Source organism: Nyctibius grandis, chromosome 18 (assembly GCF_013368605.1).
Source record: "Nyctibius grandis isolate bNycGra1 chromosome 18, bNycGra1.pri, whole genome shotgun sequence".
Lineage (NCBI taxonomy): Eukaryota > Metazoa > Chordata > Aves > Nyctibiiformes > Nyctibiidae > Nyctibius > Nyctibius grandis.
In genome coordinates, this window is record NC_090675.1 from 7,008,601 (window position 1) to 7,033,613 (window position 25,013).

A 25,013-nucleotide genomic window follows, 5' to 3' on the forward strand; every position below is an offset into this window, starting at 1 on the left:
GGACCTGCCTTGGTGGTGGGTGCCCTCTTCCCCGGGGGCTGGGAGAGCTGCTCAGTGGATGTCACCTGGGGCACTTGGTGCCAGCTCTCCCAGGGCTCTTGGTGTCCCCTCCCTGGGGCACTTGTTGTCACCCCCCCCGGGCACTTGCCCCATCCCTGGACGCTTGGTCACCCCACCGGGGCGCGTGGTCACTCCTTGGGGCACTTGGTGTTGACCACCCCTCCAAGGGCACTTGGTGTCACCCACCCAACACACTTGGTCACCCCCGTGGGGCGCTTGGTGCCACCCCGCAGGGCACTTGGACACCCCTGCGGGGCGCTTGGTCGCACCCGGCCCACTCGGTCCTTCCCCCCCCCCCGGAGCACTTGGTCGCGCCCGGCTCGCCGTTCCCCCAGCGGAGCGGAACGCAGGCGGTGGCGGTGCAGGTCCGGCGGCCAATGGGACCCTGGGGGCGTGGCCGAGGCGGGTGTCCGGAGCCAATAGAGCGTGAAGGGGGCGTATCCGGGGCGGTAGAACGGAGCCAATGGAGCGCTGGCGGCGTGGCCGGGGCGGAGGATGCGGCTGGCGGCGGGGGTGCGGGCGCGGGTGGCGGCGGTGCACGATGGCGGCGGGGGGCTGCCCGCGCGGCTGCGGCTGTACGACGGCTGGGCCGCCCGCTACGAGGAGGTACCGGGGGCACCGCGGGGAACGGAACGGGTGGGCACCGGCACCGGGGCCGTGCCGTTCCGGTCCGCTGACCGCCGTGTCCCCGCAGGATGTGGCGGCGCTGGAGTACCGGGCACCGCACCTGGCCGCCGCTTCGCTCGCCTTCGCCTTCCCCGCGCCGCCCGCCGGGGCGCGGCTGCTCGACGTGGCCTGTGGCACCGGGCTCGTAGCGCGGGAGGTACCGGAGGGGACGGGGCCGGGGAGGGCACGGGGCGGGCCGGGGGGGCTGACGGTGCCGGGTGTCCCCGCAGCTCCACCGCCGCGGGTTCCGCTGCCTGCACGGCGTGGACGGCAGCGCGGGGATGCTGGAGCGGGCGCGGAGCACCGGCCTCTACCGGCAGCTGCGGCGGTGCGTGCTGGGCCGGGAGCCGCTGCCCGCGCCCGCAGGTAACGGGCTGGCACCGGGAGACGGAGGGGGCTGTCACGGAGGGTCCCTCCCGGTGACGCCACGCGTGTCCCCGCAGAGCACTACGACGCCGTGACGGTGGTGGGAGCCCTGGGCGAGGGGCAGGTGCCGACCGCCGCCGTGCCGGAGCTGCTGCGCGTCACCAAGCCGGGTGAGGGGGTGTCCCCGCTGTCCCCTCCCCGCCGGGACCCCCGGGGCGGCAGGACGGGGACACCGGGTCCCAGCGGACGTGGGTCCCCAGCTGGGCGCTGGCCCCATGGCACAGCCAGGACGTGCCCTCGTCCCTGCTGCCAGGTGCGGGCAGGGACATGCGATGGCACCCGGGTCCCTGGCCCTGCTCAAAGGTTCAGGCAGGGGGACACGGCAGGAGGTGGCGGTGGCACTTCTGACACAGCCTGTGTTCAGGTGTGACAGCCTGCCCGTCCCCTCCTGCCCTGCCTGTCCCCTGCCCTGCCAGCTGACCCCTGGCAGGGTCTCACTGCCTCCCTTTGCCCCCCCCCACCCCTTTCTGAGGGGGTGCCATCCCCAGCGGGGGACGCTCGGCATCCGTGTCACCCGTCCCCTCTCCCGCAGGAGGTTTCCTCTGCCTGACGACCAGGAGCAACCCCTCCAACCTGCGGTACAAGGCAGAGCTGGAGGCCGTGCTGGAGATGCTGGAGCAGCAGGGAGCCTGGCAGAAGGTGCTGGCCCAGGAGGTGGAGCGCTGGGAGAAGGCCACCTCCGAGGAGGAGAGCACCCAGGGCACCGGCTACATCTCCGGGGTGGTCTATGTCTATCGGAAATGCCCCGTGCCACCCCTCGAGGAGGGCTGAGAGCTGACATGGCTGGGAGGTGACAACGTTTTTGGAGAGCGTCCCCATTCCCTTCCCTGGCTCCTTCCCCTCGAAGTCTGGGCCCTGGGGACCTTGCCTGCTCCTCAGCATGGGGAGGGTCTCCTGGTTTCACCAGGGTCTCCTGGGCACCACCATTAGCTCTGACATTCAGGTGCTGTCCCTGACACCTCAGCCCTCGCCGTGACATCTCGCAACCTACCTGGCTGTTCAGAGCCATCTCCTGTCCAGGATGTTCCCCCGTTCTCCCCACCATGCGCGTGTTCTCCCCGCCATACCCACCTCTCAGCCCTCATGGTCAAAATCTGGATCCTTCTTCATCCTCCCCACCCCAGACCTCCATGGTCTTTACCTGGGGACTGTTGGAGGTGGGTCCCCATCGCCACATCCTGTGATCCTCATCCTCCCCAGGAGCCCTCCCAAGTGACCATGGTCAATGTCTAGATCCATCTTCCCCACCCCAGACCCCCGTGGTCTTTGCTAGGGGACTGTTGGAGGTGGGTCCCCATCGCCACATCCTGTGGTTCCCCCATCCTCTTCCTTCCCAGGAGCTAACCCAGCACACCCAGAGGCACAGGAGACCTCCACGTCCAAACCAGGAGCAGCTGCGCCAGGGTGACACCCAGCCGGAGCAGCTTTCCAAGCGCCACATCGGCCTTTCATCCCACAACAGCTGCTTTAAAGTCTCTCATTTTCCTACAGCTTTGTAGTTCATGCTCTGGGTGGGAAATGAGGCTGTAAGGGACTTCAGGGACCGCTCCCTGCGCAGGAGCCGCCCGGCATCACCGGCCCAGCCTGCTCCCCCAGCCCCTTCCGTGCTGCCTCCACCTCTCCTCCCTTGGGAAGATTTTTACCCAAATTTCTTGCTGGGATATTTTCTTTTTCCCTTTTCCCCCAGACCTGTTCCTGCTCGTCCCGTTCCCATGGCCTTGGGGAACAGGTTGCTTCCTTCCCTGGCAGGAGGTGGTGGCTGTGGCTGTCCCTGTCCCCCACCCAGGGCATCCCACACCCTCCCCGTGGCTCTTGTAACCCCTCTGCATCGCCCCCCTCCCCTCAGATCATGGGGTCCCTGCACCCATCATTGGTAGCTGCCCTGCTCCCCTCTCCCCCTGTTTGTCCCCAGCACTGTCCCCTGGGCAGTTGGAGTCATGGCTGTCCCCATCCCTGCACTTAACTGTTGAATAAACCCCCCGCCTCCGCTGCCTGCCTGCCGTGCGTTGGTCCCGGAGCCGTGGGGCTGCGGACCCTCTGGGGTGGGCAGGGGAGGGTGGCCAGGAGCCAGGGAGGGGGGATTTGGCCTTTCTCTGGGGTCCCCTCCCAGTCTGTGGGGACCCAAAGGACAGAGCTCTGGGATCCTGGTGTCCCCCCATGCCCCTCTTGGCTCTCAGCACCTCTCCCTGCCTCAGTTTCCCTGCTGGGGGACACGCCAGGGGTGCCCTGGCTGCTGCCACATCCTCGTGGGGACACGGGGACGTGCCAGGCGCTGGGGCAGCAGCCCCCAAACTGGCAGCAGGCTGGCAGGGCATGACACCCCCAGGACATGTCACCGTCCTCCCCGCACCTCTTCGAAAGGAGCCCAGGCAGCCTCGGTGGCACCAAGATGTTTATGGTCCATCGCGAGCGCAGCCCCTGCGCACCGGGGAAGGGGACACGTGGGAGGACCGTGCCGGGGGGTGCAGCCAGCGTGGGGACGGGCAGGAGGAGGCAGCGTGTGGGCAGGGGGGGCAGCGCGTGGAGGCAGGACGGGGACGGCGGCGCTCTCCCTTGGGCTAGCGCCCGGGCGCGGTGGCTCACACATAGTCTTTCATGGGGTAACTCATCGGGGTGCAGGTCTTCACCGCTCTGTACTTTTTGGGGTAGGGGTCCGGCTGGGCCGGGGGTCCTGAGCAGCACAGGAGGCCCCCGCCGCAGAGCTGCAGGGCACTGGAGGCCCAGCCGATGTAGAGGGCGGCCCCCAGCTCTCTCTTGAGGGCCTGGGGCACCATGGGGTTGTAGAAGTTGCTGACGATGCTGTTGGCAGACCAGGAGACAGGGATGAGCAGCATGATGCTGGACAGGACGAAGATGATGCCTGCCACGATGGAGATCCTGGTCTTGGTGCTCTTGTCCTCCACGCAGCGGGTGCAGTCTGCGCCCGACATGGCGGCCAGGAAGGCGAAGGCGGCCGCGAAGATGGAGGTGACCACCAAGGCGCGAGCCACCTGCAGGTCGGAGGTGAGCTCCAGGAGGGAGTCGTAGGCCTTGCACTGCATCTGCCCCGTGCTCTCGTACACGCAGTTCATCCACAGCCCTTCCCAGAAGACCTGGGCCACCACGATGTTGGAGCCGATGAAGGCCGTCACCTTCCACATGGGCAACGCGCAGGTGAGGATGGAGCCCAGCCAGCCCAGCACGGCCAGCGTGAGCCCACCCAGCTGCATCGTCATCGTCGCCATTGACAGCACCTGCGGGGACAGGGCACAGCCGTCAGGGACACGAGCCAGGAGGGCTTCCTGCAGAGCGTGGCCTTCATGCAGGGTGCGCCCTGTTCCCCATCGGGGTGGGAACGGCTGCAGGACGGCATGGGGACACGTGTGGCATTGGGCATTGCTGCAGAATGGCATGGGGACACGTGTGACATGGGGCAGTGCTGCAGGACAGCATGGGGACACGTGTGGCACAGGGCATTGCTGCAGGACAGCATGGGGACACGTGTGAACTGAGCACCCAGGTCCCGAGGAGGCCGAGGTGCAGGACCCCCCGTGTGTCACGTTTTGCCCTACAATGTCCCCACGGCACAGGGCTGTCCTCTGCCATTGCCCCATCCCAGCTGGGCCACGCATGTGGCAAGTGCCAGGGAGGTGACAGCTTTCAGGGAGCAAGACAAGGGGCTCGCTGTGCCCATCCCGGCACGCCCCACAGCTCAGACCCCCCCGCCCCACGCTCACCCCACGTCCTGCTGGGGCAGCCACCCCACAGCACCAGCCTCTGCTCCACGGGGGTACGGGCAGGCGAGGCGGCCCCCTGCCCTCCCTGCAGCACCGGCTGCTCCCCGGCCAAGGGCAGGTCTCGCTGCGGTGCCCTTTGGACCTGGGATTTCCTCTCTGGAAATGGGTCAGAGCTCAGGGCTGCCTCCGATACGGCCGTGGCGCCCCGCACTTTCGGTGATACCGGCCCTTCCTTCTCACCAGGAGGGCAAACTCCCAGCGAGGGGCTACGGAGCCTGGGGTCACCGCAGGCATCACCCCATAACCCCCGCATCAGAGGGGTGGCTGGTACGGGGGGACACGGCAGACACACCGATGGCTCCACCGCAGTCATACATGGCCGTGGTGGCCCCTGGCTCAGCCCAAATCGCTGCTCAGCCCCGCACAGACCAGAGCCCCCGTACTGCCGTGGGGCAGGTTGCACCCATGGGTGCTTGCACCCTCACTTGGGGCCGGGACCAGCGGAGTTTTTATGAGCCCCGAGCCTGGTATTGGCTGTGCCTGGCACACCCCGTGGCGCTCGCAGGAGGTTTCACCGTGGCTTCTCCGGTCCCGGTTTCGGTTTCTCCAGCCCTTCCCATGGCCTCCCCACTCCTTCCCCAGCACCTTTCATCCCTCAGCAACCCAACGGATGCCCAGTGCTGGGCCTTCGCCTCCCCAGTCCGTGAAAGCCCCTTCGGGCCAAAAAATAAAGTCTCTCTCTCCCAGAGAAATGGAGATCAGCCTCTGGGAAGTTGGGGGGCCAGGACGATGCGAGCCATCCCGGGCACCCTTTCCAGCCAGCCTGGACCACAACAGACACCCAGAACAGGGCACACGATGGCCTGCAGCAGCGATGGGTGGTCACCCCACAGACCCCAGCAGGGATGGGTGGTCACCCCACAGACCCTGGCAGGGATGAGTGGAAACCCAAAAACCCCGGCAGGGAAGTTCACCAGGGCACCACGCTCACATTCCCACCCAGCCACCAGCACCATGGGTCCAGAGGAGCATTTTCCACCATTCCCACTCCCAGCAAAGGGACGGGGGGAACCCTCAAGCCCCCAGCCCCGGATGAGACACCCACAGCCTCGCGGTCACCGGGCAGACGGCGTCACCCGAGGTCCCCGCGCACCCCGAGGCACGAGGGAAGGACGTTCCCAAGCGGGTGTAGCACCGGCTGCGCCCCGGCGCATCTTGCCGTGCAGGAAGCGAGATAGGCAAAACACCCGGCGTTGCCCACGCCGGCCTCAGGGTGCTCCCAGCCGTGGCTGTCAGGTGGCCCCAGGGCCAGCGCGCCCCGACCCGCCCTCACCAGCGCCCATCACCTGCTGGGTGGGAAGATGGTGCCGGGACAGGCATGGGGCAGCCAAGACGCCGCGTCTGGCACCGCCAAAGCATCGTGCCGTGGAGGCAGCCGATGCCACCCCTCCGGGGAGCGGGTGCCTGGGGTGGCCCGGGGAGGGGAGTGATGGGTGATGCTGGAGCAGGGGTCGGGGAGCAGCTGGGATCACGGCTCCGGAGAGCAGATTTGGGGGCTCTCAGGAGGAGAGGGGTCTGCGGCACAGGAGCACCGGGCTGTCCCACCACCGAGGCGGGTGTTGGAGAGGGTAAAGAAAACGAAGCACAGCGGGGTCTGAGCAGCTGCCATTTAATGTGGGAAGGCTGCGACGTGGGGCTGGACGGCGGCACAGCTCGGGGGGAGCACCACGAGCCACCCCCTCCTGCCCCCAGCCCGAGCACCCCCCTGGGAGGATGCCGAGGGGGGCCATGGGGCTGGGCACATCCCTACGGGACAGGGTTGGGTCCTGGGAGTCACCCCGCTCCCAGCGGGTGCTCAGCCCCACTCCTGCCTCCCCGACCGGTTCTCCCAGCCCAGCCGCTGCCTCCCCACTCCCGGGATAACGATGCCGCCGCCCCGGGGAGCCGCCGCGAGCCCCGAAAGTAGGTCAAAGCCAAAACTGAGGGAACAGGCAGGCGAGAGCCCCCGCCGCCCCTCGAGACCCTGCCGGGGTGTGCAGAGCCACAATGTCCCTATGACCACATGGGACAGGTTTGGTGTCCCCACCAGCACCGCTGCCCACCTCGAGGGACGCATCGTGGGGGGTTTTACCCAGCGAGAGCCCTGTGCCACCCGCGGGACGGGGCCCTGGGAGCTGCGGCACACCCCGACCCCGGAGAGCCAGGAGATGCTCGAGGGGGGGTCGGGTGGGTCTCAGAGAAGATGCCGCACTGGGTGCTCTGGGGGGAGCGGGACCCTCGCCGCGGGGGCAGCCGGGACAGGATCTCCCTGTTCCCCGTCTCAACCGAGATTAAAGAACCAGCTTCAATCCCCCGGTGAACAAAGGCAGCTCTGTCTGCCCTCCCTCGCACCCCCCCGGCGCCCGGCCCTCCCTGCCCCGGCTCCCTGCCCCGGCTCCCTGCCAGCCCCCAGCCCAGCCGGGGGGGGGTCTGCATGCCAGGGGCACCCCGGGAGGTCCCAGCTCCCCGGAGCGACTAGGGGGGGTCCAGGTGGGCGCAGCGGCTCCTAGACGTAGTTGCTGGCTGGCAGCGAGCGAGCGGCCGTGAACTTGGCGGAGTAGGGCTTCTCGCCCCGGGGGGGGCAGGTGCAGCAGAGGATCCCCCCCCCCAGCAGCAGGAGCGCCGAGGCCGCCCAGCCCACGTAGAGGGACGACCCCAGGTCCCGCTTCTGGGAGTTGGTGACCAGCGGGTTGTAGAAGTCCTGGATGATGGTGTTGGCCGACCAAGAGATGGGGATGAGGATGAGGACGCCGGCGACGATGAAGATGACGCCGGAGAGGATCATGACCTTGGCTTTGGCGGTGTCGTCCTCCACGCAGTTGGTGCATTTGCCGCCGGTGACGGCGAGCAGGGTGCCCAGGACGGCCAAGACGATGGCCACCACCACCATGGCGCGGGCGGCTTGCAGGTCCTGCGGCAGGGCCAGCAGCGAGTCGTAGACCTTGCACTGCATCTGCCCCGTGCTCTGCACCACGCAGTTCATCCACAGCCCTTCCCAGATGATCTGGGCCACCACGATGTTGTTGCCCACGAAGGCCGTCTCCCGCCACATGGGCAACGCGCAGCAGAGGATGGAAGCCATCCAACCAATGACGGAGAGGGCGATGCCCAGGACCTGCAGCCCCATGGAGGCCATCGCTCGCTGCCGGTGCCCCTGCCTGCCTCCCGCAGCGCAGTGCCGCCCGCTGGGACCATGGCAGGCGTTATATGCCTTCGCCGAGGGAGGAGCACCGCCGCAGCCGCCGGCCTGCCGCCGGCACCGGACAGAGGGGTAAAACCAGTTTCCCAGGATTCCTCCGCTTGCATTTCTCCCTGCAGCAATGAGACTTAATATCCAGGCTGCTCCCACGGAGGAGGACGCAGGGGACCGGGATCAGGCCACCCAGGCAGAGGAGCATGTCCCACCGCTGCCCGTGGGCAGGTTGGAGATGCCAAGGGCAGCTGCCAGGGCTCAGCCCACAATGCTGAAGGGGAAGAGCCGGTGTCCGGGCATGGGATGTCCCTGCCGTCGCTGCCAGCACCTCCTGCTCCATCACCCAGACGGGGTCCCTCCATGCTTTCGTGCCTCAGTTTCCCCCCAGCTCATGGGGTGGCTGCTCTGGCAGCAGTCCAGCCTCCAGCCCCCTGCAGCCCCATGCCGGGGGAGCAGCAGGCCGTCCCTGCCCCGCTGCTGGGCTCCGTGCCCGGCAGGACACAAGCAGCCCTTGTTTGTTCCTTGGCGTCCGTACCAGCGCTTCCCAGCCCTCCATCGGGCCTCGGGCGGGAGGTGTCACCGCCCAGACCCACAAACCGGTTGGAGCGGCTGCCGGCTCCCCGCGGAGGAGAGACGGTGCTGCCCGGGGCGAGGGGGGGGCAGACCCCAAACCCCCCCCACACCTCACGCTCCGCCACCCAGCCGGCGTTCACATGGCAGCCCTGGGTCCCAGCCCTGCCAGCGTCCCGCTGCCTGCGCTGCCAGCCAGGCTCGGCAGGTCGGGGCTACGGGGGGGCAGAGGTGGCCTCGAGGTGTCCCAGTGCCACCGCTGCCCCAACGGGGACGGGGTGCCAGGAGCAGGCCAATACCAATACCAATAGTGATGCCGATGCTTTGGGTGCTGCCCAACCTCTCCTCCTTTAACCCACGAGCCCCCCGCCACACGTCCCCTCCCCGCTCCCTCCGAAGACCCCCCCCACAGCACCCGCAGAGCCGCAGCACGAGGCCAGACAGACCGCGAGGACGGACAGACGGACATTGCACTGTTTCACCACCCCAGCTTAATCCCGGGCCTCTGGAGGAGATAAGAGGGCCTGAGATTATCTTAAGTTTTCCTGAGCGCCGGGGTTACCGATACGATCCCATCACTTGTGGTAACTTCGCGGTGACGGGCTCTAGAGCCGCCGCTGCCCACGCCGGGATGTCCCCGGGCATCGTGCCCTGACGCGGTGGGACGAGCCGGGCGGTCCGGGCACCGCAGTGCCATGAGGATGCCGATGGCACCTGGGCTGGGGGTGCCTGGCGTGGCAGGAGCAGGCAGGGCAGAGCCCGGGCACTCGGGGACACTCGGGTCTCACCGCAGACCCTGACCCGTGGGGACAAGCTGGGGTCCTGCCTGCCTGACCTGAGCCAGAGGAGCCACCCAGGCACCCTGGGATGCTCCGTCCGTCCTTCTGTCCTGCTGCAGCGCCCACATTGCTGGCATACCAGCGTGCCCTCCCCGGGGCCGGAGCCTCGTGGTCAAGGGCTCCCTTTAATCTGCGAGGCTCCAGAGCATCCCTGGACCCTGCCCGGGGCTGAGCGTGGCTTTCACCTCCCAGCCACCTGCTGTAACCACCAAATAATTTGGGGCTGGAGAGTGGCACGCGCCCAGGTGCGTGCGCACCTAACGTGGGCTGGGTCCCCGCGGGGACATGCCTCTGGGCTGGAGATGAATGGCAAGGTGGGGACGGGGACACCAGCATCAAACGCCTGAGCCACTCACGCTCCCCCTCAGAGCCAGAGCAGGCGCCAGCGCGGCCCTCCGACAGCCAATTACTGTAATTAAAGCTGGAACGTGACATACATTCAAACTGGCGGTTGCCACCCAGAAACAGCCCCCCTGCCCTTCCCCACGGCCCCCAGTGACACCTCCGCCCAGCCAGCACAGCCAGCTCCGTGTCCCTGGCACCACCGACCAGCAGGACAGACGGACACAGGCTCGGCAAGGAGCGAGAGCCCACCCTTGGGGCAGCACCCTGTCCCCAGCGCCCACTGAGCCAGAGGGTGCTGGTGCAGCACGGGTACAACCACGGTACGCGCCGTTCGGGGCCGTCACCGCATGGACCCCAGCCCCACAGCCCCATCCCATCTTGCAGGACCTCAGCCCCGGCTCTGTCCCAGTGCCACCTGCAAGGAGACACAGTGCAGGGACGTGTCCTGATGGGACCACAGCCCACCTGCTCAGCAGGGAGCTCCTCCACCTCAAAACGGGGTGCTCGCCCCATCCTGAGCCTTCGTCAACCAGCACGTGCCCCAGCACCCAGCTGGGTATGGCAGCCCTGCCCCAAATCCAGTGGGATTTGCAGGATGGGGGGATCCCTCCAGTCCCTGCTCCGCTGCACGCTAACGGGGTCAGCATGGGCAGAGCTCCCGTGCCCACACATCGGCCACTGGCCCTTCGTGGCTCGGGAAACACCCTCCACACATCGCCCCTGCTTCATCGGGATGGGGACATGCTGCAGCCCCATGGCTGGGCACCACGGCCATCCCTGGCAGGGAAGTGGCATTAAATGCAGTATCACCACAATGCTGGGCACCATGGCCATCCCAGGGTAGGGAGGTGGCATTAAACCCAGTGTCACCACGATGCTGGGCACCACGGCCATCCCCGGGCAGGGAGGTGGCATTAAACCTGGCATCACCGCGATGCTGGGCACCATGGCCATCCCCGGGCAGGGAGGTGGCATTAAACCCAGTGTCACCGCAATGCTGGGCACCGCTGGGTGCACGGTGGAGGCTGCACCACTCTGACCTTGCTCAGGGCAGAGGACATCCCATAGGGAGAGCACTCAGGGCACAAATCCTCTGCCAAAGGGCTTGGGGACATCCCCACGCGGGACACGAGTGACATTCCCACCTCACACACACACCCGGCACCGGTCCAGCCCCACACCGCTGAGCCGAGAGCCCCTCATCCCCCAGCACCTGCGCACGAACTCACCACCCCGGCTACCTCGGGGTCCCCAAAAGGCGGGCGAGACTTGCCGGCGAGCGGTGATCCACCGGGATCTCCAGCTTCACGTCCACGGGGCCGAGCAGCCTCTCAGTGCCGGCGGCCAGGGATTAGTTATACCGGCAGGCCGGAGACTGAATGTTCCCAAAAAAAACCCTCTTGCCCAACACAAATCCCCCCCAACTGGCTCAAATATGCCGAGTCAGGTTGTTTCCGACGTCTTATCGGCTCGGCAGGCGAGGAGCCGGGGGCTGCGGGGTCCCCGGGGGGAGGTAGCCAGCGGGTGGCAAGTGCTGTGGCGAGAAACGGGACCTTTGGCCTGAAAATAAAAGCCCTGCCTGATTTGCTGAGCAAAAAGTGGCTCCAAAGGGGGCAAATATGCTGCCAAGGTGGTTGTCAAAGGGATGGGGGAGACGACGGGCACGGCTCAGGAAGGGGGACGCGAGCGATGCCATGGGGGACCACCGCGGGCGATGCTCAGGGGAGCCGGCCCAAAGCCGTCGGGGTGGGGATGCCCCCGACATGCTGAGATTTCGGGTGTCCCGGCATCCCCCGGGCGAGCTGCCAGCCCCTCGCCGGGTCCCACCGGTCCGTGCCCCCCACCGCCCCCCAGCTCCCCACGTCGCCGCCAGCCCCATCCCCGCCCCGCCGGCACACAGAGCTGCCATTGATGCTCGGAGCTGCCTTACCTGCTCTCCTCCACCGCTGAAGGGGCTTCAACAATGGGCTGCCTGTGTGTGCCCTGGCCGGGGCAGAGCCAGCAGCCCCGCGCCTGAAATATAAGCAGCCGAGGGAGCGTTTACCGCCCCGGCCCCGCTCCCCCGGGGGGGGGAAACGCGCCGTCACTCCCGAGACCGCAGGGGAAGGGGGAACACCCCAAACCCCGCGCCGGCTGTCGGGTGCACGTGAGCGGGACGCGGCCCCGCGGCACCTGGGGCAGTTTCTGGTGTCACCTCCTGCTCACCCCACCCTGGGGTGCCCGGGTACACGGTGGGGATGGGGGGATGCCTGCAGTGGGGTGTCCCCCCTGCCACCAGCACAGTGTCCTTCCCACGGCACAGGGCCACCAAACCCATGAACTTTGGGTCTGACCTTCCTCCGTGGTCACCATGTCACCGGTGGGGGGGGGGCAAACCTGTCCTCATGTCACCAGTGGCCCCATGTGGCCACCCTACCTTGTCCCCATCCTGGGGACCTGCTGTGGACGATGCTCCCTGTCCCTTCCCAGCTACGAGGGGAGAGCAGAGGGGCTTCACCAGGGTGGGGGACGCAGCAGTGGGAGGGATGGGGGTGCTCCCAGGACCCCCGCAGGGATGCTGGCCCTGCTCGGCTGTTTCCGGTAAACACCAGCGAGCCGGTTTGCTCGCCACAAGAATGCGAAGTGCGCACCCCGAAACCCCGGTGGTTTGCCCCTTCCTCGGCCATGAGTCAGGCGGTGGCCGCTGCCCCGGGCCGGTGGCAGCACCGCGCAGCCTGTACTTTGGGCAATTTGGGGTGATGACGTGGGGACGCGGCGCGTGGGGCTCTGATTGCAGCGTCGGGGGCTACAGAGCTTCGCCTGCCCTGGCTCACCCCGTCCCTGCCCCAGTAGCCCCTACCCCGGGGGTATCCCCGCTGCCCCATACACCTGCCTGGGGTACCCCCATTGCCCCATAACCATACCTGGGGGTATCACCACCACCCCACACCCCTGCATGGGGTATACCTATTGCCCCGTAGCCCTACTTGGGGTATCCCCCTTGCCCCGTGCCCCTGCCTGGGGTACCCCCATTGCCCCACATCCCTACCTGGGGTTATGCCCCCCTGCCTCACACCCCTGCATGGGGTATCCCTATGGCCCCATAGCCCTGCATGGGGTACCCCCATTGCCCCATACCCCTGCCTGGGGTATCCTCCTGCCCCACACCCCTGCCCCACAGCCCTGCCTGGGGTACCCCCCTGCCCCACAGCCCCTGCAGCCATGTGTGTCTGTGCAGCTGCGGGTGCACGTGCTGGTGTTATCTGCAGCCGTGGGCGCATCGTGGGGTGCACGTTAGTGCACCCATACTGCTGTCGTGTGCCTGTTTGCCTCTGCATGCGTGTGTCTGTCCCTCTGTCTGGGTGTGTCTGTCTCTCTGTCTGCATGTGCAGTTGTGTGTCCGGGTGTCACTGCCAGCAGAGGGGGTGTGGGTTTGTGTGTGTGTGCGCCTGTGCGCACCCGCACCCCTGGGTACTGGCACAGCCCTGCCCGAGGTGCGTGCTGCCAGCACCCTGCCTGCAGAGCTGGGGGGCCCTGGGCCAGCCCGGACCCCGCTCTGTTTGGGGATGGGGGGTTTGGTGCCAGCAGCACCCCAGCAGGTCTGACCCTGTACCCGCTGTCACCTGCCATCACCTGCACCAGCGTCATGGAAACCCCAGGGTGTCCCCAAGGGCCGGGACCCCCAGCACCCCCCAGCAACAAGGGCACAAGGTCCTGGGATGCTGTTTGTATGGGCTCCCCCTTGGCAGCACATATGGGGTCACCCCTGGGTATCCTCACAGCCACCAATCCTGGCCAGCTCTGAGGGGCTTGGGGTGCCCTCGGCAGGGTGATCGGGGTACAATGGGGTGGCAGAAGGCCCCCTGGCCAGATACAGGGGGTTTTGGGGTGCCCTTGATGGGGTGATAGGGGTACAATGGAGTGGCAGCAGCACTTCTGGCCAGATACAGGGGTTTTGGGGTGCCATGGGGTGACAGAAACCCCTCTGGCCAGATACAGGGTGTTTCAGGGTGCCATGAGGTGGCAGAAGCCCACCTGGCCAGATACACCGTGTTTTGGGGTGCCACGGGGTGACAGAAGTTCCCCTGGCCATATACAGGGTATTTTTTGGATGCCATGGGCTGGCAGAGGCTAACCTGGCTGGATACAGGATATCGGGGTGTCACAGGGTGGTGGAGCTCAGATACAGGGTGCTGCAAGGGGCCAGAGGCCAACTCAGATGGATATGGGGTGCAGGGGTGACATCGGATGACAACAGCTGACCCAGCCAGATTTGGGGTGCTGTGGGGTGGCAGAGGCTGACCCCATTGGCTGTGGGGTTCAGGGTGCTGCAGGGCAGCAGAAGCTGACCCAGCCAGATACGAGGTTTCAGGGTGCTGTGGGGCATCCCGAAACCAACCCCCCCTGGCTATGGGGTGTCGGGGTGCTGCGGGGTACAGCCAGGCGGACGCGGGGCTCCCCCCATCGCAGATCTCAGGTGTCCGAGCGGGGAGGTCCCCCTCCACGGCGCCAGCTGCCAGCATCCCGCCGCGCTCTTGAGTAGTTAATAAGTTGTAGGGCAGATTTCGGCGCAGGCAGGAGCAAGCCTGTGTCCTGCTGGGGGCCGGCAAGCACATTCCTTGGGGCGGGGGGGACACCTTACCACTGGGGGGACAGTTGATGGAGGCCACACACACACCCCACAGCCATGGGGCTGTCGCTGCCAGGTTGGAGGGTGACTGCGGGCAGCCTGCCTGCACCTGCCTTGGTATTTTATTTTTTTTCCCCTTTCGCTCGCTGCCTGCTCGGGGTGACGACGCTGCCGGGGCGGTTACATGCGTTATCTGCTTCCTTCAAGGCCAAAATATTTGAGGAGGATGAGTAAAGATATTTATTATCGGTCGGGGGATTCCTGCCGGCGCTCCCTGCTCGGCAGGGTGGGAGCAGGAGGGGGCCGGGCGGGGGGCCCCCCGCCCGGCCCCCTCCTGCTCCCACCCTGCCGAGCAGGGAGCACCCATGGGTGCCCTGAGACGGCAATACCGGAGCAACAAGCATCACGGCACGGCGAAGGGGTTGCACTTTGCACGGTGATGCAAAGGTGCCCGGCGTTTGCCGGTGAAACGTGAGCGCTGATAAGACGCTCCAGAAATAAACCAAACCCTGACCCGCTGCCACCTCCACTCGGGGAGGTGGGAACGGTGAAGCCGAAGGATTTCCAGGTCCCCTCGGTGGGGTCTGGATGAGCACGGTGGTTGTACTTCCCGATACCCATCACCCCGAAACCAAGGGGATGGCCGTGACGGGTGGCGTCTCTCCCCCCCCTCCCGCCCTTCTCCGGTAACCGACGCCATCTCTGCAAACAAAGGGGAGGGTGTGGGACGTAGGTGACGGGTGACGGAAGAGCCGAGAGAGAGAGGAGCGTCCAGCAGCGAAACCCCACCCCGGGCGGGCGCTCGAGCTGGCCCCGCCAGCCCTTATAAGCGCAGGTGCACCCAGGTGTAAGCTGATCCCCCCCGGGCTGCGAGCGGCGAAGGGTGACGGCGACGGTTTCGGTCCGTAGGTTCTTCTCCACCATCGCCCGGCAAGCAGCAGCGAACCAGCCACCATGTCGATGGGGTTGGAGATCGCTGGGGTGGCTTTGTCGGTGCTGGGTTGGTTGTGCAGCATCATCTGTTGCGCGTTGCCCATGTGGAGGGTGACGGCCTTCATCGGCAACAACATCGTGACGGCCCAGATCATCTGGGAAGGGCTGTGGATGAACTGCGTGGTGCAGAGCACGGGGCAGATGCAGTGCAAGGTCTACGACTCCATGTTGGCCCTGCCGCAGGACCTGCAAGCCGCCCGCGCCCTCCTCGTGGTGGCCATCGTCTTGGCCGTCCTGGGTTTAATGGTGGCCATCGTGGGCGCCCAGTGCACCCGCTGCGTGGAGGACGACAGCACCAAAGCCAAGATCACCATCGTCTCCGGCGTCATCTTCCTCCTCTCCGGCGTCATGACCCTCATCCCCGTCTCCTGGTCGGCCAACACCATCATCCGGGATTTCTACAACCCGTTGGTGCTCGACGCGCAGAAGCGGGAGCTGGGCACCTCGCTCTACGTGGGCTGGGCGGCCTCCGCCCTGCTGCTGATGGGGGGGGCCCTGCTCTGCTCCTCCTGCCCCCCCAAAGACGACAGGTACCCCACCGGCAAGGTGGCCTACTCCGCCCCGCGCTCCGCTGTCACCAGCTACGACAAGAGGAACTATGTCTGAGCCCCCTTCGGGACCCCCGACACCCCCTGACACCCCACACCCCCCCTCTCCCACCCTGGGACCCCTCATCACCCTCCACGGGGACCGGGGACGGCGGCACCGGGGCGGGGAGGGGACGCGAAGGAGGGGACAGCGGTGGGGTCAGGGCCGGGCTGTGTAAATAGAGACGGTTTCGGTTAAACAAGAGGCGGTTTCGGGTCGGCGGGAGAAGCGGCGCCCGGCGTGGCCCTGCCCGCGCGGTGGGACGGGATGGGGACGGGGACGGTGTCCCCCCTCCCTGGGTGTCCCCCCCTGCCGTCGCTGCCGGCCGGGCACTGTCTGTCCCTGTTACGCGTGGTCTGTACCGGTTACATTTGTCAATAAACGTGTCCCGTTTTGGTAGCCCGAGTATCCTTGGCGTGGGGGGGGCAGGATCCCACCGGGTACGGGGAGGGGGCGTCGGGTCTACACCCCCCCGGAGGAGCCACCCCACACCCTCCGCCACGGCAGCACCGGCTTTGGGGACAGGGTGGGGGGGTGGATCTCCCACCGCAGCCCCTCTCCCCCCTTCCCCTCACCCCGGGGGTCGGTGCTGGGGGAGGCCCGGCCGCCCCCCCGCCCCTTCGGGGGCCGCGGCGGGGCGGGAGGCGGCGGAGCGGCGGCTGGAAGGCGGCAGCGGCACTCCCTGCCTGCCCGGGCCAAAGTCTGCCCCCGCCGGGGGGAACCCGGGCCGCTTCCCCCCCGCCTCAGAGCAGCGCCCGGGGCGAGGCCGCCTTGCACAACCGCCTCGGCACGGCTCGGCACGGTGCGACATGGCACCCGCCTTCCCCGCCACGCTCCACCGGGCAGGGACAAAGCGGGGAAGGAGCCGCTGCAGGTGCACGGCCACATCCTGCGCGACGCGCACCTGAGCAGGCAGCGGGGCTGGGCAATCCCCCGGCTGCCCGCACCCTGCCCGGGGGGCTGCCCGCACCCTGCCCCGGGGCTGCCTGCACCGCTGCCCGCTCGGAGCCGCTGTCGGGAAGACGCTGCCCCGGGGCAGGCAGGAGCGGGAGGTTGGGTCGCCCCCGGCCTCGGAGGCAGCTGCAGGCAGGAGCAGGCAGCGGGAGCCCGCCCGGCCCCAGCGCTTTGTCTGCCCGCAGCCCCCCTCGCAGGCGGGTGACCCGCCCGCCCCACGCTGCCCCGCCTCGCCCCGCTCGCGGCAGCGATAACGATCGGCACCGCATCGGCGGGGCGGCTCTGTCCGGGCCGGGGGGCGGCGGGCGGTGACCGGCAGCGCGCGGCGCGGGGTGACCTTGCCGCCCCGAGCCCGGCAGGCGCAGGCAGAGCCCGACACCGGGAGGGAGGAGGGCCGCCCTCCCGCCGCCAGGGGGCGCCCGCCGCCGGCAGCGGGGCGGGGCGGAGCCGCCCGCGCGCACTGCGTCACGGCCCTCGCGCGCCGCCGCCGCCGCCATGATGCTCCGCCGGTTGCCCCGCGCCCCCGCCCCGCCAGGGCGCCCGCGCCCGCCGCCCGCTGCCGCCGCCCGCTCCGTGGTGACGTAAGGGCCCGGCCGCGCGTGGGGCGGGGGCGGTGGGAGGGGTCCCGAGGGGAGGGGCGGGGCCGGTAGATGGGGTTGGGCCCCGCCCCCGGCATTAACCCCGCCCCCAGCCCCCCTCCACCCCTCGCCAGCCCGTGGCCCTCAGCCCCTGACCGCGCCCCCACCCCTGAGCACGCCCCCAACGCCCCGGCCCTGCCCCTGGCCCCGCCCCCATCCGACCCTCTCCCCGGCAGAGCGGTGCCGCTGGCCCACGTGGAGGCGGGGGGCGGTGGCGGGGACCGGCCGCCCCTGGTGCTGCTCCACGGGCTCTTCGGCAGCCACGGCAACTTCCAGACGGTGGCCAAGGCGCTGGTGCGCCGCGGGGGCGGCAAGGTGAGACCCTGGGGGTGGGGGTGGGGTCAGCAGCACCCCAGGGAGGGGGTGCGCGGGCCGGGGGTGACGGGGTGACCCTGCCCACGCAGGTGCTGACGCTGGACGCCCGGAACCACGGCGGCAGCCCCCACAGCCCGCTGATGACCTACGAAGCGATGAGCCTGGATGTGCAGCACCTCCTGACCCGCCTGGGCATCACCAAGTGCATCCTCCTGGGACACAGCATGGGGGGCAAGACGGCCATGACAATGGCCTTGCAGCGGGTCGGCAGGCGCGGGGCTCCTGGGCTGGGGGGTGAGCGGGCTGGGGGGCTCCTGGAGTGGGAGGCTGTAGGAAGGGGGGTGGCACCTGTGGGGGCCCTTCACCGGTGCCAGCCTTGCCCACAGCCCTGCGGGAGGTGGCTTTTTGCTGTCCCGCTCAGCTGTGAGATGATGGGATGCGGGAGCAGGAGCAGGTCTCTGTTCGCCAACCCACATCTGCCCTGTCCCTCTGGCACTGATTGCGAGGGAACTTGGAGATCTCCCGTGCCAAGGCACAGGGAAACAGGGACTTGGGGAAGGGCACATGGAGTCTTCGCTGAGGCAGGAGGGAGCTAAAAGCCCTGACTGGGAGCGGAGCCCAGTCCCACTGGGGAGATCTTGGCTGGTATCCATCTGCCCTGCTTGTGTCCCCAGCCAGACCTGGTGGAGCGCCTCATCTCTGTAGACATTAGTCCCGTCTCAACCGCGTCTGTCTCCGAATTCTCTGCCTACATCTCTGCCATGAAGTCGGTGAAGATCCCAGGTGGTGTGTCCCGCTCTGCAGCCCGCCAGCTGGCTGATGATCAGCTGCGTCCGGTGGTCCAGGTAGGAAATCCTTCTCCTTGGAGGGGGTTTCTGCTCCCAGCCTGTCCTGAGGACCGGAGCACAGGGCTTTAGGGCCACAGTGCCAGCGGGACTCAGTCCACCCCTGCTCACTCGCCACTGTCGTGGGCAGCTGGAGGACATCTCACCAGGACTGCAGGGCCCATGGGGAACGTGACAGACATGCAGCATGGGAGATGGTCAGAACCGTGTGGAGGGGAGGACGGAGGGTGCCAGGACATCTTAAGGGCTTGTTGCTCTTACTGAAGAGCATACAATTTCCCTGGCACATTCCCCTTCTGTGGCAGCTCCCGCAGCTGAGACAGTTCCTCCTGACCAACCTGGTGGAGGTGGAGGGCCGCTATGTCTGGCGGGTGAACCTGGAGGCTATTTCCCACCACTTGGCAGATATCATGAGCTTCCCCGTCTTCCACAAGCCGTATCCTGGCCCTGCACTCTTCTTGGGAGGATCCAACTCGCCCTATATCAGGTGGGACTGGAGAGAAGCAGTTCAAAGTCTGTGGTTTGACCCCTTGTGCTCTTCTGCAGCTGTCCTGGGTGGGAGGAAGCCCCTGAGATGGAGAAGGTCCTGAAGCAAGCTCTGTGCCTCCAGCAGCCAGTGACACCAACGTGCTGGAGAGCGACGGGGAACCTGGGGGCAGCCCCAGGCTTTCCCAGCAGGAAAGGGGATGTGGTCAGACTCCCCTCTTCTTGGGGAGGGTGAGGGAAGACACCTGGATGCACCTCTGACCATGCTTCCCATGGCGTGTTCCCTTGTCCTGCAGCTCTAAAGACTACCCAGAGATCCAGCGCCTCTTCCCCAAGGCAGATGTCCAGCACATTGAAGGTGCAGGCCACATAGTCCATCAGGATAAATTCGAAGAATTCATCACTGCTGTCCTCAATTTCTTGCCACCACTGTAGCGCTGGGGACCAGGGTTTCTGCAAGCACCGCGTGGGACCTGAGGAGCTCTGTGGGCTCTGTGAGGAGGGGCTCAGGTGGACCGGCTGCCCACTTTGCAGTTCGATTCTGTCTACAAGGCCTTCTCCCACCCTGGGACATCTGGAGCCGGAGTGGAGAGGGACCTTCATCCCGTTGAGCTGTCCTGCCACCTCGCAGGGACATGGGGTCCACTGGCCCAGGACACTGCCCTTGGACACTAGGAGGGGGCAGGAGAGCCCTCTCCTTTTCCTGCTGCCAGACCACTTGGTTGTGGATCTGGTTGTGACTTTGCAGGACATGCAATAAAGCTGAATCCATGTCAAGGCAGAAAATGGTTTGGATGTGGCCGTGGGGGGACAGGGAGGGCAGTGGTGGGCACAGGAAGGGGCTCTCGCTTAGCAGCAGGGATGCTGGTGGGAGGTGACAGCTGGGCTGGGCCTGTGACACACCGAGCTGTGGGAGCAGTGTGTGGAAGATGTGGGTTTGAGGACCTTTCATGGCTCCCAAAGGGAATCGTGTCCTTCCTCCACCTCAGGGGCAGCGGGGGGATCGGGGAGTGGGGGAAGCTGCCTCCTGAGCAAGGAGATGCTGTGAGCCTGCAGGAGGGAGGCACGGAAATCCCCCCAAGCATGTGTGCCCAGCCTGCCCCAAAGATGGGCGTCCCCTCCTCCCTGAGCTCCTTCTATTTCTCACCCCCCACCTACTCGCAGCATCCCCCCAAGAAGGCAACGTACCAGCAGCTGCTGCCGGCCGTAACGACCACCCACGGTGGGCTAAAGGCGGAGGAGTGGTGCCGTCTGCTGTGAAAATCCCTTTATCAGATGACAGGTAAAGCCAGAGACGGGGCAGAAGCGGCTCCGGGGGTGATGGATTGTCTCTGTCACAACTGCGGACAGGCTCTGTCTGGGGGCAGTTAGAGAGGCACTAACTGGTGTCTGCTGCTCCCTGGGAAGAGTGTGCTCAGTCTGGGGTTGTTTGGAGGCCACAAAAGGAAAGGAGGAGAGGAGACCAAGGACTGTTTTATTCCAGGTCTGTTTGTAATTGCCTAGCAGAGGGGGCATAAGTAGCTGGTTTGGAGAGTCACTGTACTTCTGCAGAGCTGTTCTTGGCTTTTTCTCTCTTCCGAAGAAGTGCATCTCTGGAGCAGGGCTGCATTCGCCTTGAGCTTGAGCTTTCTGCTGTGTTACCCCCAATCTCAAACACTTTTTCTGTCCGGGTATTACTTTTTCACCTGTGAAGAACATTAGACCAAGAAGCTCCTGAGATGCGGGCTACTGAAACAAGTTCCTTGAGCGCCTGCCTCTCCTACAGCCAGCTGGGAGATGGGGATGGAGTCAGGCCGCTACGCCACCCCGGCTACCAGCACACGAGGCCTTTGGCTATCCTGTCCGAGCCGCGAGTGGAGCCCAGGAGTGGTGGGGATTTTCTCTCCCCGCTCCTCCTTGCTGGCCAGGTACCGGGTTTGGGGCACAGACAAAAGGCTGCTGCAGAGGTGTGAGGTGAAAAGACTCACTGTGGGCAGGAGATCAGTGGCCTGGGAAGAGGTAGAACTTCCTGAGCATCGTAGTCCGTTCCTGTGATGGCAACTGCCGAGGGAACTTTCCAAAGGAATATTGGACCTGGGGTGAGAGAGACAGTGGGGAGAAATGAGAGCAGCTCTGGTCCCAGCACGGGAAGGGTGCAGGGAGTCAGGAGGCATCCCCAGGGGCATCCCCAGGCACATGTCTGGTGGCACAGCGGATGCCACAGGCTGTGCCAACACGCCGGGCTCTTGCATGCCCACCACGTGGAAGGGTGCTGGTGCCTCCAGAGGTCCAGCTGACTTTCCAGGCCAAAGCAGACCCCTTTTTGACACAGCCTGCTGCAGAGAGGCCTGCCGAGAAATGGCCTGCCCTGGCCCGACCTGTGCTCTGAGCAGTATTTGTGACCAGTGGCGTGGCCTAATCTGCCGGCACGCCTGCAGTCACCTACAGAGCCTCACCTTTCGGAAGAGCTCCTGTAAGTCGCTGCTACAGGCGTGGTTTCGGAACTGCTCTATCAGGCGCTGAATGAAAACAGAGCCTGTTACTGAGCTTCTCCAGGAGACAGTATCTGGGGAGACAGAAGATGCCAAGCGTGATTTCACTGGTCTCCCTCACTGCAACAGTGCTTAACGCTGGGTGCTGGAGCAGGAGACTGGGGCACCTTCTCTGAGATCATTATATTTGGCCCATCCAACCCACAGCATGGGAAAAGGACAGGGCATCCCAGGGAAGACAGAAGTGCTGTGAATATTTTCTCCAAACCTCTCTGCTCTCCCATGCCCCCAGCCATGCCAGCTGCCAGGCTGGCCTGGCCTGGAGCCATCTGCAACCCAGCAGGAGATGACTATTTCCCCTGGCCAGCCAGTGCAGTGAGATAAATCAGCTGGGGAAGGAGTGCAGGCAGAGCCAGTAGGGAGGGCTGAGCCGGCAGGGAGGGAAGGCAGCCAGACAGGGGCACAAAGCTCTGGCCCTGGTGCTGCTAAGAGGGATCTGTGGGTGTCGTGGAGCAGCCTTGTACCCTGGCATCGGGGGACATTGCCTTCTCCAGCGGCTGTGTTGGAGCAATGCCCAAGCAGTCACTGGATGGACGGGACCCCTGGTGACCTGCCCCAAGGAGGCAGAGGTGTGGAGGAGACCCATGGCATCAGGAATGGGAGTCCTGTCGCCCTCGCCTGCCCTCAGGCAGAGCAACTGTCTCCAGGAACTGCTTACCAGGCGTGGAAGAATGTAAAGTGGCAAAATCACTCTCCAGGTGGACTTCACAAATTGCATCATCTTCCAGCCCTGCAGGGATCGTGGGAGCCGAGCTGGGAGTGGGCACGGCAGGGTCTGCGGAGTAGCTCACCAGAACAGAACCAGCCTTGCCTAGGAAGGCAGGGCCGGCCATCAGCCATGATGGGGTGTCCCATCCCCACCCTGTGCTCGGGGCTCACGTGCCCTGAAAGAGCCTGGCCAGCTCATTCGCCTAGCAGGCACCTTGTAGCAGGGACTCACCTCCACGGCAGGACTGGATGATGACCACTTTGGGTTTGCCCAGCAGCGCCTGGCAGTGCTTGTTGTTGAATGTCTCGTAGATGGTGTTGAGGGAAAGGATGTCTGTGGTCTCATCTCTGCTCTTGGTCCCACAGAGCCCAGCCCTGACCCCGTGGGACATGAAGACCAGGAAGGTGCTGTCAGAGGTGCAGTGGCCTTTGTGACCCGCAAAATCCTTCATGACCATAGCCATCTCCTACAAACCAGCACAAGGAGAGAACATCAGCCACCTGTGACCACCTGTGTGGAGATCCAGACACCAGCTGTGGGCAGGAGCCACTGCCACTGGGGACAGATGTGTCCCTGTGGTGCCTGAGCCCCCCATCACCAACGCACACAAGGAGGGTCTCTGCACCACTCCTGGGGCCGGTGGCAGCTGCTTTGTGCAGTCCTTTACCTGGGAAGTTAAGTTGCGATGGACATCCACCACATAGCCCAGCCCTTCCAGCAGCCTCGTCATCCCCTCCACGTCCACTTCAGCCCCACCCCGCCACCTCAAGTGCTCAAACTCAATGTTGCAGATGAGCAGGGCCCTACGGGTTCGCGTCTTCTGCGGTAGATGTATGGGATAGATCTGTGAGGAGGGAAAGAGGCAGCGCTCAGCGGTGGGTGGGTGCAGGGAGCTTTTCTTGGGAGGCAGAGAAGGCACATGGGTGCAGCAACCACATCTCCCTCTCCCTGGGGCATCTCCCCACAACTTGTGCCCTGCTCCTGGGCCAGCGAGGACCCTGGCTCCCCTCGGCAAGCCCCTGCCCGTGCCGGCAGGGCAGCCGGGCCACGCTCCAGCCCTCCTCTCATCTCCTCTGCCCACAGCACCTGGTCTCCCTCTGTGTCCCTGATGCGCTGGTACTCGCTCAGAGAGCACTGCTGGATCCACTGCTGGCCCTGGATGCCGACGGGGGGCCCAGGGGAGGCCAGCTGTGCACCGGGGGGCCCTGCAAGCAGAAAGCCCCACAGTTACACTGGGAAGGACCTGCAGCAAGAGGGGCCTGTCGCAGAGCACGGACAGGTGAGTAGAGCTGGGCTCTGCCCCTTGAGGCTCCCTGTTCAGCCCCACGGGGGACAGCCACCCCTGAGAGCCAGGTCATCGCTGCATGGCAAGGGGGACTCAGTGTCACAGAGCAGTGACATCAGGGATGCCCAACTGCCCCTTGCCTTCAGGCCTGGGACACCTGCCAGGGCCAGGCCCCCTCCTCCAGCACCCCACCAGAGGCACCGGGAGTTCCAGCATGGCTGGGAGCAGACCACGGTCCCGGCCCCCTCCTCCAGCACCCCACCAGAGGCACCGGGAGTTCCAGCATGGCTGGGAGCAGACCACGGCCCCACATCTCTCACCCAACTCAGCGGCCAGACCCAGCTCTTCCGCCAAGGTGCCATCGCGCTTCCTGAGGCTGTCGATGAAGATCTGGCTGGCCCTGGTGCCCTTCAGGCGCACGCTGTCGATGAGGCAGCGGGCCTTGTCAGCGCGCACAATATGTCTGTCCTGCACCTCGTCCACCTCCTCAAGGTTCAGCACCCTTTGGGCCAGCAGCTCGTCCAGCAGCCCAGAGATCACCGCCTTGCTCACACGTTCCACAAAGGCTGTTCGCACGTTCAGGAGCAGCCGGTCTGCAAGGTGGCCCCGTCAGTGCCCAGAGCCGCCACGCCACGGCTTCTGCTGCCCCACTGCCTGCTCCGGGGGCTTCCTCTTCCCCATCGCCCCCGCGAGTGCTTATCCCTTCCCTATTGCCCCCCCGCAGCTGTTGATCCCTCCCCTACCATCCACCCTGTGTGCTCCCCCTCCCCATTGCCCACCCGGGGTGCTGCTCCTTCCTTCATTGCCCACCCCGGGGTCTTCCCCTGCCATCGCCCACCTCCCGCTTTTCCCACACACCCCCAGAAAGTGCCCCAGGGGACACATTTGCAAGGAGCAAGGCCCCAGCTACTCATGGGTGCAGTGTCCTGGGACCCAGCCTGCGTGCCGCACCGTGTCCCTGTGTATCAGGCCAGCCAGGGCAAGCAGGACCCGGGCAGGACTCAGGCAGGACCCGGTCCCACCACCGAGCCCCAGCACTGCTGGTCGTACTCACCCGCCATCGGCCCTCAGTCCCCGGCCTGCTGAAGGAACTACAAAGTCTTTTCGCTGCAGGGGGAAAATGAAAGCAAGTGTTTGTCACCGTGTCGTTTCCAGTTTCCTACTCAGGCCCCACCCTGGGGCTGTTGTCATACCACGCACAAGACC

The 25,013-nt window shown here is 66.0% G+C and overlaps 6 protein-coding genes across 9 annotated transcripts; 3 read left to right on the top strand and 3 right to left on the bottom strand.

The window, feature by feature from the left end:
* Nucleotides 1-555: 555 nt before the first annotated feature.
* On the top strand, nucleotides 556-3,133 carry METTL27 (methyltransferase like 27). 2 transcript variants are annotated; one of them, XM_068415740.1, is made up of 6 exons: nucleotides 556-666; nucleotides 755-883; nucleotides 957-1,092; nucleotides 1,170-1,262; nucleotides 1,685-1,942; nucleotides 2,490-3,133. In XM_068415740.1, the coding sequence occupies exons 1-5, from the start codon at nucleotides 556-558 to the stop codon at nucleotides 1,921-1,923; spliced, it is 708 nt and encodes a 235-aa protein (XP_068271841.1). In that variant the 3' UTR covers nucleotides 1,924-1,942; nucleotides 2,490-3,133. The 2 variants fall into 2 exon arrangements, with proteins under 2 accessions (XP_068271841.1, XP_068271840.1); XM_068415739.1 differs by having other exon boundaries at nucleotides 1,685-3,133.
* A 598-nt stretch (nucleotides 3,134-3,731) lies between these two features.
* LOC137671902 (claudin-4-like) lies at nucleotides 3,732-4,376 on the bottom strand. The gene has a single exon (XM_068415753.1). The coding sequence runs from the start codon at nucleotides 4,374-4,376 to the stop codon at nucleotides 3,732-3,734; it is 645 nt and encodes a 214-aa protein (XP_068271854.1).
* Nucleotides 4,377-7,413: 3,037 nt separating this feature from the next.
* LOC137671865 (claudin-4-like) lies at nucleotides 7,414-8,043 on the bottom strand. Its single transcript, XM_068415687.1, has one exon. The coding sequence runs from the start codon at nucleotides 8,041-8,043 to the stop codon at nucleotides 7,414-7,416; it is 630 nt and encodes a 209-aa protein (XP_068271788.1).
* A 7,374-nt stretch (nucleotides 8,044-15,417) lies between these two features.
* On the top strand, nucleotides 15,418-16,062 carry LOC137671874 (claudin-3-like). The gene has a single exon (XM_068415697.1). The coding sequence runs from the start codon at nucleotides 15,418-15,420 to the stop codon at nucleotides 16,060-16,062; it is 645 nt and encodes a 214-aa protein (XP_068271798.1).
* Nucleotides 16,063-17,493: 1,431 nt separating this feature from the next.
* On the top strand, nucleotides 17,494-20,068 carry ABHD11 (abhydrolase domain containing 11). 3 transcript variants are annotated; one of them, XM_068415670.1, is made up of 6 exons: nucleotides 17,494-17,579; nucleotides 17,813-17,951; nucleotides 18,041-18,214; nucleotides 18,626-18,796; nucleotides 19,102-19,283; nucleotides 19,579-20,068. In XM_068415670.1, exons 1-6 carry the CDS (start codon nucleotides 17,494-17,496, stop codon nucleotides 19,715-19,717), a joined length of 891 nt encoding a protein of 296 aa, XP_068271771.1. In that variant the 3' UTR covers nucleotides 19,718-20,068. The 3 variants fall into 3 exon arrangements, with proteins under 3 accessions (XP_068271771.1, XP_068271769.1, XP_068271770.1); XM_068415668.1 differs by lacking the exon at nucleotides 17,494-17,579 and having other exon boundaries at nucleotides 17,634-17,951; nucleotides 18,041-18,245; nucleotides 18,630-18,796; XM_068415669.1 differs by lacking the exon at nucleotides 17,494-17,579 and having other exon boundaries at nucleotides 17,634-17,951.
* Nucleotides 20,069-20,770: 702 nt separating this feature from the next.
* On the bottom strand, nucleotides 20,771-24,930 carry LOC137671918 (caspase-1-like). Its single transcript, XM_068415787.1, has 9 exons — nucleotides 24,862-24,930; nucleotides 24,128-24,400; nucleotides 23,609-23,727; nucleotides 23,190-23,366; nucleotides 22,754-22,988; nucleotides 22,472-22,624; nucleotides 21,718-21,827; nucleotides 21,250-21,355; nucleotides 20,771-20,967 (listed from the first exon to the last, which is right to left on the bottom strand). The coding sequence occupies exons 1-8, from the start codon at nucleotides 24,866-24,868 to the stop codon at nucleotides 21,263-21,265; spliced, it is 1,167 nt and encodes a 388-aa protein (XP_068271888.1). The 5' UTR covers nucleotides 24,869-24,930; the 3' UTR covers nucleotides 20,771-20,967; nucleotides 21,250-21,262.
* Between the last annotated feature and the right edge of the window lie 83 nt (nucleotides 24,931-25,013).